General features: G+C 32.0%; 1 protein-coding gene and 1 long non-coding RNA gene across 2 annotated transcripts; both read left to right on the top strand.

The window, feature by feature from the left end:
• The first annotated feature begins 608 nt into the window (after positions 1 to 608).
• LOC131651410 (uncharacterized mitochondrial protein AtMg00810-like) lies at positions 609 to 1,912 on the top strand. The gene is made up of 2 exons (XM_058921077.1): positions 609 to 810; positions 942 to 1,912. The coding sequence occupies exons 1-2, from the start codon at positions 609 to 611 to the stop codon at positions 1,910 to 1,912; spliced, it is 1,173 nt and encodes a 390-aa protein (XP_058777060.1).
• Positions 1,913 to 2,750: 838 nt separating this feature from the next.
• Positions 2,751 to 4,355, top strand: LOC131654017 (uncharacterized). Its single transcript, XR_009299173.1, has 6 exons — positions 2,751 to 3,062; positions 3,185 to 3,291; positions 3,452 to 3,477; positions 3,634 to 3,721; positions 3,820 to 3,937; positions 4,039 to 4,355. It is a non-coding gene; the product is annotated as an uncharacterized LOC131654017 (long non-coding RNA).
• Positions 4,356 to 11,488: the final 7,133 nt, after the last annotated feature.

The raw sequence follows: 11,488 nt of genomic DNA, 5'->3' as shown, positions 1-11,488 counted from the left end.
GAATTTTAAGATTCCATTCACCTTATTGTTTAGGACCAGTCCTGACTATTCCTTTCTAAGGGTGTTTGGCTGTGCGTATTTTCCTTTACTTAGGCCTTACTCTACACACAAAGTCAGCTTCAGGTTTCACGAGTGTCTATTTTTAGGTTATTCCACTTCTCACAAGGGATATAGATGCTTATCTCTACATCTCTAAAGATGTGCTGTTTAATGAGTCCAAATTTCCTTTTCTTGAACTGGTTCAATCTTCTAAACCTAATCTACCTCCAGGTTCTTCCTCATCAGTTTCCTTGTCTCCATTACCTGTTTTTGTCAGTCCCTTCACAACATCTGAGCCTTCAAGTGTCAATCCTGAGTCTACCTCAGTTACTGCTGCCAGTCCCTCTGTTCCTCTTGAAACTGCTTCATCTCTGTCTTCTCCATTGTCTACTCAACATAATGTATCTCATTCTGAGTCTAGTGTATCTCCTTCTTCCTTTGGTTCTGAGTCCAGTGGAAATTCTGAGTCCAGTGGAACTTCTTCCACAAGAATCCTCTAGTCAGAAGTCTCAGCTTTTGTTCCTCCCAGGGCTGTTCCAGTGTCTGTCAGGCCTATCAATTACCACACCATGCAGACTAGGGCTAAGTCTGGATTCAATCAACCAAGACTTGAACCTAGACTGTTGCTTGCTGCTTCTGAACCCAAAACTACCAAACAAGCCCTTGCTGTTCCTAACTGGCTGGCTGCTATGAAGGCAGAATATAATGCTCTCATTTCCAACAAACCATGGACCCTTGCGCATCTGCCCACTCACAGACAGGCTATTGGAAGTAAATGAGTGTTTAGGGTTAAGGAAAACCCGGATGGCTCTATTAACAAGTATAAAGCTAGACTTGTAGCAAAGGGGTTTCATCAAAGAGAGGGTTTTGACTTTAATGAAACTTTTTCACCTGTGGTCAAGCCTATTACCATCAGGATTATACTTTCTATCACATTACCATCAGGATTATACTTTCTATCACTCTTACTTATAGGTGGTCTATTCAAGAGCTTAATGTGAATAATGCCTTTCTTAATGGTTTGCTTGATGGAGAAGTGTACATGGCCCAACCTCAAGGCTTTGAGCAAGATAATCCCAATCTGGTGTGTAGGTTTAATAAGGCTAGTTATGGCCTTAAACAGGCCCCCATGCAGTGGTTTGAGAGATTGCAGGCGGCTGCCCTTGTGCAATTGAAATTTAGGCCTAGCAAATGTGATCCCTCACTGTTTACATACTTTGAAGAAGGGCATACTGTTTACCTACTGGTTTATGTTGATGACATCATAATAACTGGCAGCTCCACCTCTCTTCTCAAGTCTATCATCACCAAACTGAATGTTGCATTCTCCCTCAAACACTTGGGAGTCTTGGACTACTTTCTTGGCATTCAAGTCACCAGAATAGACCCTCAGTCTCTTCTCCTCACTCAGTCCAAGTATGTGAAAGACTTGCTACTCAAAACCAACATGTCTGATTGTGCCCCTGTTTCCACTCCCATGCAGTCCACATGTAAACTTACCAAAGCTGGTTCTCCTGCCTTTGGTGACCCCTATATGTATAGGTCAGTGGTTGGAGCTCTTCGGTATGCTACTCTCACCAGGCCGGATATTGCTTATGCAGTCAATAAGGTGTGTCAGTTTATGGCTCATCCTCTTGACACTCATTGGGTAGAAGTTAAGCGTATTTTGAGGTACCTCAAGGGCACTCTTACTCATGGACTTCAGCTCACTTCTCTCAGTTCTACCTCTGCACCTTCTGTTCAGCTTTTCTGTGATGCTGATTGGGCTTCTGACCCGGATGACAGAAGAAGCCCTTCAGGTGCAGTTATCTACTTTGGCCCAAACTTGGTCTCTTGGTGGTCAAAAAAAGTAGACTGTTGTGGCTCGATCTAGCACAGAAGCATGGCACATACATCTGCAGATCTTTTGTGGATCCAGGCCTTGCTCAAGGAGTTATTCATTTCCTGCAAGTTTCCTAGGATCCTCTTGACAACCAGTCTGCTGTCCTTCTGGCACACAATCCTGTCATGCACACCAAGACCAAGCATATGGAAATCGATTTGCTCTTTGTTAGAGAAAAAGTGCTGGTTAAACAACTGCAGGTTCTGCACATTCCTGGCACTGACACCTGTCAGTTTCCCTTATGTGTAAACCTACTGTATCAGGTCACCTTGTTACCTATATAAGTAACAAGGTGCTATCACTTGTAACTAACAGTGAATCAATAACAGAATTTAGTTACAGTAATGGAAACTATCTCTAGATTCTAACAGAATTTGAGTTGAACATAAATCATTTATAAGTGGTGGAGTGGACTGAGGATCCATGCATGATTTTTCCATTTCAACTGTCTTTTTTAGTTATTTGTGTTATACACATTATTGAAAGACACAATTATTGAGTAGCAAGTTGTGAATTTTAGGCTAATTGTTATTGATATGCCATTTGTACTGGCTTCTATTAATGATATAAGAATGCTAGATGTAAGAGACATAAAAATGAGGTTAATAAGTGACTCCATTTGGTTACATTACTCATAATATGTTGTAAGCAACTTGTTAATTACTAAGCGCATTAACATTTTTATTTATAACTTACCCTTGTTTCTATATATCTGCTTACAGGAAGAATTGCACCCTGGTGGTCAGTCTTATGGCAGGCCTACTTGCCTATTATACATACCCTAGAAAAGGGTCTTGTCATTCGGCTGGGACACAGGTAGATATTAGTTTGAAGTTTTGTTTTCTTCGGCCCATTGGTATCCGAATCCGACTGATTCTAGTAACAATCTTATGGGCCTCATATCCCAATCCAGTTTAAAGTCCAAGTGTATCCAGGCCATTAAACAAAATCCAAACAACTTCTGTCTTCTACTGCTAACCCTAAATCTAAGCTTCACCATCAAATCTGCGCTGCTTCAAATCTGCCGTTACAGATCTCAACTACTCCATTTGCACCGTTCCTAATCTAAGCTTTTGGATATCTTTGTGTTTGTGTATCTGTTTTAGTGTTGTTAATCTCCATCTTTCACCGTTTCTTTCATGTATCGTCTTCACCTCTTCTTTATCTTCATCTCATAGATATTTTTTTGTTAGGGTTTGATTTGTTATGTTTCTGAATTGTGTTTTAAGTTTTTTTTGTAACTTTATTTGTTCTATATGGAAGCGCTTAGAAACAATCAAAAGCAAGATCTGTGAAAATACAGCGAGTTGGATCTGAGAGCTTGCAAAAGCCAGGAAAGAAGTTGAACGCAGGAATGAGCAAGATTAATGGTATATCTTTATTGATAGTAATTTTTCTTTGTTGCAGTGTTGCAGTTTTGATATCGATTATTCTTTTTCTTTGTAGATTACTTCATTCAGTTTTTGCTTTTACTTTTACATGATAGTGTTGTTTTTTAATCCATTTTGTTTTTGTTTTTTTTCTCTATAGGGATTGTGGAAAACAAGTTTACTAAGGTGAGAAAGCAATATCATTGATTTGAAATTGAGTTGATTTAGTTTTGTTTGTGCTTTGCTGCAGCAAGGTAGTTTTCAAATACAGGAATTTTTTTGGTTTCTTAATTTTGAGTAGTTATCTTGAAATGTGAAGTGTTTTTTATGAATTGATTTCAGAGCATATGATCTAGCAGGAATCAAGTTTCACGGTGTTGATGCTGATATTAATTTCAATGTGAGCGATTATGATGAAGATATAAAGCAGGTTTGTGAGCATTTGTTATTGTGTTGAATATTGATCTCATTTAAAACTTGAATGTGTATTATAATTGCAGCATGAACTTTGATCTTATTGTTGTGCAGATGAGTAACTTTACCAAGTACAAGGGAGTTACTCTGCATAAATGTGGACTATGGGAGTGAATTTATTCCAAGGACAGGGGAGTTACACTGGACATTTATTCCGAGACTTTCCTCTTTGGTATGGTTTTCAATGGAATGAATTCTCATAATATATTAAATTATAATTTATCGGATGCGAATCCAAACATATGTTGATTGTAGTTTTACTTTGGTTCTTAGATGATGAAGAACACTTCTAAGGATGGCTACAAGTTCAAAGAAAAGAACCGCTTCGATGATCCTTAGTATTCTACCTGATTGATTCTATCTGCAACAAAAACAATCACGATTATGATATTGGATTCTATCCTGTTTTATTGATCTCTGAATATGAACTTCATGTGCCAATGCTTATGTTAATAAATAAGTTATACTGAAGCTGATAGTTTTGGACCATTTTCTTTTGATGTTAGAGTATTTGAATTCCTTGAACTTATCTTATCTCATCATTAGTTACTAAATGCTTGTTGATTATTGATGTTATGATTTGGTGTGAAGATTTGTCAAATTTTCCTTAATTATTGCTCTAATTAATATTCACAATATTTCAACTCTGGATTTTTTCTCAAATGCAGGTTTTGGTGTCTCTAGAATATATGGAGTTAAATGAGAAATTGAGAATTATGGAGATAGATTCTCATTTTCAATGATTTTGATATGCTGAAATTAAATGTAATTTAAAGAGATGATTCTCTTATTCAATGATTTTTGATATTTGAAAAAGTTAAATTTCTGTATTTTGTTAGTGAATTCACTAAGGATAATCCTTTCCTTAAAAGGGAATTATCTTTCTAAAATATATATGTTTTAAAACTGCTAGAAATACCATCTAATTGATATTTTACTTGTTCAATTTTGAATAAAAAATATTAAAATAAGTTTGGTTTTTAATGAAAAAATTGGTCAAATCAGCTCGATTTTAAAAATAAAATTTGATTGTATGTATGTATAAGAATTCAAATCCAGAATATAAAATAAAAAATTCATTTTGTATTGTTTTTAAATTTGGGCCTTAAATTCGTTTTGACCCATTTAAATGCCTTAAATTTGTTGTGGTCCAATTAAACACATAACCAAAAAAAACCGAACCGAGAAAAATAGAAAATTCAAACGGTTGGAATTTGGGTCTGTGTTCACCTGTGGGCCCGAAATGATGTCCACCTCTATTGGACCATTCCTTCAAAAGGAGCATGAAATGAGCTTTAAATTTGACGTCACAACTTTTTACTTTGATGGGATTGGAATGCAAGCCATACTTTTTGTGCTTCAATCTGTCTTATTATCAAATATAAACAACGTCAGTCCTTCAATCTGTCTTATTATCAACTATACACTATGATAATTCACAGGAAACATTATTATCAATTATAAATAACGTCAGTGTCACTACAGGAAACATTATTATCAATTATAAACAACGTCAGTGTCACTACGGTTATTTACAGGAAGCATTACGAGCTATTCAATTTTTTTTTTAATAGGCGAGCTGTTCAAATTTTAATGTCTAGAAAACACTTCAATATTACTTTCCACTTTTGTGGGGGGTTTAACAAGTTTGCAATATGTACATCGTAAACTAAATATCATTTTAATTAGAGGTCTGCTATTTTGACATTAAATTAGCTACACCGTAGTTGTATACCATAACTTTTTTTCAAAGTTTTTAGGAGTGGCACATAAATCCAAGCAAAGAAAAAATAATAAAAAAAACAAAAAATACATTATGAGAATGTGATTAAAGTTTTAAAATAATAATTGTTTAGCATCGCTTTTAGTAAAGTTTAAATTCCTTAATTATTTAATTTTTCTCAAATTAAGTAAATAACTACAAGAATTTAACCCAAGTTATAATGAATGTAAACTTCATTCTTTCTATTTTATTTTATATATTCAAATGTAGTTTAATTAAATTATGTTGACGATTAATACTATATATGAAACGTTAGCATGTGTGTTATAAACATTTTGTGACAATAATTTTATGTCATGTCACATTTCCTAGAAAAATTTTATTGTCCATTTTAGTCTCATAGTATTAGAGAATCTGTCTTCCCCATTGCATACAAAAGACATCTAATTTACAAATATCTTCTATAATATTTAACTTTTAAGTATTTGCTGGATATTCTGAGTTCTCACTCTTCTTGAAACACCTCTCAAATTTTAATCTTAATATTTACATTAACAAAAGTACACAGCTATTGAAAGCACTCAATCTAGATCGATTTTTGACTTGAGATGAAATCAATGAAATTAAGTGTTAGTTGTTATTTTATTTGTGAAGACAAAGAAAGAAAAGATGAAAATATCATCATTTTAACATCTCAAACATTAATCATAAAATATATGCAAGCATTGGAGAAAAATCACGAGTTAATAAGTGCTTTAACATCACATTAATCCTGTATAGTTTATAGGCTTCGCATACCTTCCATGAATTTTGGATCATTTAGTTTCTACGTGGCCAAACTTTTGATTGCAATGACACTTGACTACTCATATCTCTTGGTCTTTGAAATTTTCTTCATGTTTGTCCGGTTATAACTTTTAGTATTTAATTTATATTTGGATGTTTGTCCACTTTTAATGAAAATTTAAAAGATTTAGGGCCTGTTTGAAAGGCTTTTCAAAAACTCTACTTTAGTTTTTGAAAAATTAAAAACTAAAAACTTGTTTGAATATAATATTTTACAAATGTGTTTTTAAAAACTCTTCACAATTTTTCAGTTTTTAAAAGCAAAAAACTGAAATGGCTAAATTGTGTTTTGATTTTTACTTTTCAGTTTTTAAAAACTAAAAACAAAAACTATTTCAAACACACCCTTAATTAATCAATGTCTATCATTTGAGTTGGGATGATAATTTAATCAAAACTTAAGATTAGTTTGAATATTTGTTGAAACTCGTGTCATAATAATGAAACTCAAATGCTAACTAAACAATAGCCTCCAACTACCAAACACAGAGATATATATTATATAATTAAAAGTGGAGTACATAAGAAATCAAAGATAACACAAGAAATCAAACATAAGAAATAAATACTCTAAAAGAGCTTATTTAACTGTACTCATAGGTACAGACAGATGATACACACAACACAGAGATACGAAAGTATTACTAATTATTATTTGTAGTTGCGGTGGGTGCAGTAGTCGCGGCGGAGGAAGGAGCAGAGTTATGGAGGCACGGGGGAGACTTGCACGTACAGTTTCCACCAGTGCACTGAGGGCTGACGGTGGAGGTAGTGGCGGTGGCCGCAGTACTCACGGCGGCGGAAGGAGTGGAATTTTGGAGACATGGCGGAGACTTACAGTTACAGTCTCCAGTACACTGAGGGCGAGTGAAACCTCTTGCAGAAGAGGCTCCAAGCATCGTTGCAAAAACTAAAGCAATGAGAATTGAAATTCCAGTTTTGTTCATGATTTCAAACTAAAGAGTATGATTTTTTTTTGTTGACAAACTAAAGAGTATGATTTAGATTGATTGAGATTATGTCTATATTTATATTAGATGATGGTGAAAAGAGGGAGAGAGAAAAGTAGAGTAACCTTCAAATATCATTTTTGCAATGCCAAGTGTCACTTCGTGAGTGACTAATAACTGAATGTATTGGAAGCTCTATTTGTTGTTGTTTTGTTTCCTCAATCTCAGGGCCAGCCCAACAAATATGGAGGCCTGAGGCGAAAATGATTTTAGATTTTAGGATGAAAATGATTTATTAACGATATGTTTGGAATCACGAAGCTACTAATAGAAGCTTCTAGTAGGCGTGCTTTTTTTCACTGTGAAATTGTTGTATTCAAACACACACTAAATCATTGTAATTAATTTAACACTTTCTTTTCCATTGATGATAAAATTAATTTATTTACACACTTTTCTTATCCTTTTTGAAAAAATCATAATAACAAAAGTTTTTTCATATTTCTTTTTAGAAAAATCTTAGATATATTATTAGTCAATAATACAATATAAATATAAATGATTGTTATTATTACAAACATTCTAAAAAATTAATTTTTTATGTCCACAAATCAATTAGCCTACACTAGCCATATAAAAATAAAGAAATGAAAGTGAGGCCCTAGGCGGTAGCCTTGGTGGCCTACCCCTAGGGCCGGCCCTGCTCAATCTTGAAGCAAAGGGGCTGCGTAGTTATTCTTTTTTTGTTTCAGGAATATTTTACTTATTCATTAAATTCAGGATTAGGGTTTTGATTTTGCCTCTTGGGCGGTATATTATGACAAGGGATATTACTTGATACTTACCTCTAATTTAAATATTGCTTGTTTTATCTTTTATTAATTATAGTTCTTTAGACAAAGAATAGATCAGTTAGTTGTTTAATTATTTTTAAAACACCAAAAAAAAAATGATTTTGGTCCCTCTATTTTCATATTTTTTGAATTTTAGTCCTCCAACTTTATTACATGACATTTTTAAATTTTTAGTTAATAACATATAATTAATCATATTATATTATTTAAAAATAAATTTGAGTAAAAATAATTATTCTAAAAAAATTAAAATAAATCAATACAAATTATAATAATCACAAAATTTATTTTTAAGCACCTCTTCGGAACCTTTTCTTCGTATTGGCTCCATATTTGATTGAAATTGCTTAAAATTCTTGTTAAAAACATGTAATGATAGAGTGTAGTCAGAGACATTTGGCTTCACCTTGGGTTTAATCACCCAAATTTCTTCTTGACTCACGATAGTCATACTTGGGTAAAAAATGAGATGATAGGTACCCGCCACAATCTCTTTGGTGTAGGAATTCGGTGGGCTTGGAGAAAATATAACTCTGCCTGTATTTCTCATGAGAACATTCTCAGGTATAGACTTTCTCTGGTTGCTCACTCTATAGTAGAATCTTTCACTACTCGCTTCTACAAACCTTAGGTAGGGCACAAAGACATTTGCTCCATCAGTTGAAATTATCAAAAGTACTCTTGCACTATCATTAATGTAGATGGAAGTTGTATAGGAATCCTAATTCGTATCGGCTTTGGCGGCACCTTTCATATATCCTCTAAGACTTGGCTATGTGGTTTCTCTAGATTCACCTAACTCTTCAAATATTCTCCAAGCAGAACCTAGGGTCATCTATCAAGGTTTTACTATAGTCAAAAGGTATTAGCATTACTGACTGCGATTGCTACTATGATTCATCTCTCAGTATCAACCTCATTAATAATCCCTTTGAATAAATATCATAAGCATGTCGTGTTGATACAAAGCATCAAAGATATCCTTATGGATAATAACATGTTTAGAGTCATAACACTCTCAAAGAAGGTAACCAAAGTGTTGATTTCAAGTCTAAGTTCAGAACCTTTGATGACTTTGATCTCTTGATTATCCACCCCCCTTTTTATTTAAATAGCATTCTTGTGTGGCACAACAAGAGTGTTAATTTTTAGATTTTAGTCTTTTCAGTCTTATAATAAAAAGAAATAGTCTAATTTTTTAAATTTAAAAATTTTAAAATAATTCAATTTCAAATTTAAAAATCAGAAGAAAAAAAATTAATAATTTAAGTTTGGCATGGGATAACCAGATCTATACCTAGATATATTATCAAAAAAAAGTGGAATAAATTAGAGTTAGATACATTTTAAATTTTTATAAATATTATAAATTATATAATCTATTTTTGTCTTTAACATTTTTCTGCGAGTTTTGGGTAAAAAAAATGTGTCACAAGTTTTAGTTTAGCTATCCTTGTTAACCGAAGCTAATTTTATTTAATGAATTGATCTCATGTAGAGTTGAGTCAAAAACAACAAATGGTTGTATTTTGCATAGAATAATGGAGAAGTACATAAATGTATTGTCATTTTCCTTATTAGAATTTTAAAGAAATAAAAGCGTGAATGTTGAAAAATCTTTATTATTTGAATTTTAAAGAAATAGTAAAATGAGAGATGTGATTGATTTGAATTTTAAAGAAATAGTAAAATGAGAGATGTGATTGATGCAGTATTTGAAGAATCTATTCCTGTCAAAGCCTATGTAGGAGTATTTACAAGGAGTTATTTTTCTTAAAGTTTATTAATCGAAATGTATTAAATAAAAAAAATAATTATCACTTTTATAACAAATACTAACTTAAAGTTTGTGGTTTAGCTTATCTATATCTATATTAATTTCTTTCACGTGATTACTTTTCAGAACCGTACACTGCTATTAAATGCATGTTAATTATCGGCTTAGGATTGGGTACCTTTAATTATTAAGATGAGAGAGAAGTATTTGTTAGAGAGAGAAAGGAACTAGGTCACCAATCCCTACCCTTAATTATCCTCTTTGTTTTCACCTTTGGTGGTACGAATGTAACTTGGGTTAAAATAAGTACTAGTACTAGTATGTTGTAGAGGAACAATTACTTCGGTTAAAATCAAGGTTTGCAATTGGAACAATAACAAATATTAAATGTTATGTATTATTTTGCAGAGAAACATATCAATTAAACACTAGAATAATATGAATATGAATTTGATTATATTAATATTTTAAAAAAATTAATATCTAAACTTAGGAATCCAACTAAACGACCCATTTATTTTCATTTTAGATTAAAAATCCAACTTTTATTTCGAAAAACTATTAAAAAGAGTAGATATTTTTCATAATTCATATTTATTCCCGTCAAAGCCTATAAAAGAAAACTTTTTTTGAAATGTTTTCATTAAGTATTTATAAGGAGTTATTTTTCTTAAAGTTTATAATAGAAATATATTAAATAAAAGTTTTAATTATTATGTTTTAAAAAATAAAATAAAATAATACTAGAAAAAAGTGCGAGTTACTAGTAGTAGTGATGACGTAAGAACAAAGACCATACAAGGACAAATTGGTTCCTATAGTGAGGCAGATAGCATCAGGTTCCTATAGTACTTATGTTGTCCTTTTTGTTTGGTATGACCATTAATTGGTAATGGATACCAAACTAAACAACAAATAAATATTGATGGGCACGTGACTTTTCTTTCGCAATTAATCTAATATAATGTCACATTCCTGGTCATAGTTAAGTTTTTTCACAAAAGAGAATCTTAACAATTTTTTTTTTATAAGCTAATATATGATAAAACAAAAAGAGTACAACAAACAAATAGAGGGGTTAAATTTGACTCAGGTTTAACCATAGCAAAAGTAATAGAAATTCCAAACAGAATACAACTATTACAACAATAATTTATAAGAAGTAAAAAACCCACAACACATATAGTATTAAGTGGACCTGATTACAAAAACAAAATTAGATAACAAAAGAAAAATAGGTTAAGATCTTCACAATCTTTAATAAATAGGGAATGAAACGTTCAGCAACACGAACCAATTCTCGTCCCAAATAATTCTCTGTGAAAAATCACATCAAATTTAAAAGCCCTTTCAAGCTAAACAACCTGTATTATTACAAATATATATGAGAAAACAAGAAATTAAAACAACTCTAATAGAAATAAAATTTATAAAAATATACTTTTTAATATTATTACAAATTAAAAACGATATATCTACATGCTTATCAAAATATACAGTAATTTTTTTAGTAACTTATAAATCGCACTAAATAATTATATATACCTTTTAATAATTAGTTAATGGCATTAAA

The sequence above is a fragment of the Vicia villosa genome, linkage group LG2 (assembly GCF_029867415.1).
Source record: "Vicia villosa cultivar HV-30 ecotype Madison, WI linkage group LG2, Vvil1.0, whole genome shotgun sequence".
Taxonomy (NCBI): domain Eukaryota; kingdom Viridiplantae; phylum Streptophyta; class Magnoliopsida; order Fabales; family Fabaceae; genus Vicia; species Vicia villosa.
Note: the sequence above shows the minus strand (reverse complement) of the source record. Positions and strands in the feature narration are given on the sequence as shown.

Coding starts and splice junctions, on each gene's coding strand:
- LOC131651410 (XM_058921077.1), top strand. CDS start 609: ATGCAGACTAGGGCTAAGTCTGGATTCAATCAACCAAGACTTGAACCT. Junction 811..941: donor TCACAGACAGGCTATTGGAA/GTAAATGAGTGT, acceptor CCTGTGGTCAAG/CCTATTACCATCAGGATTAT.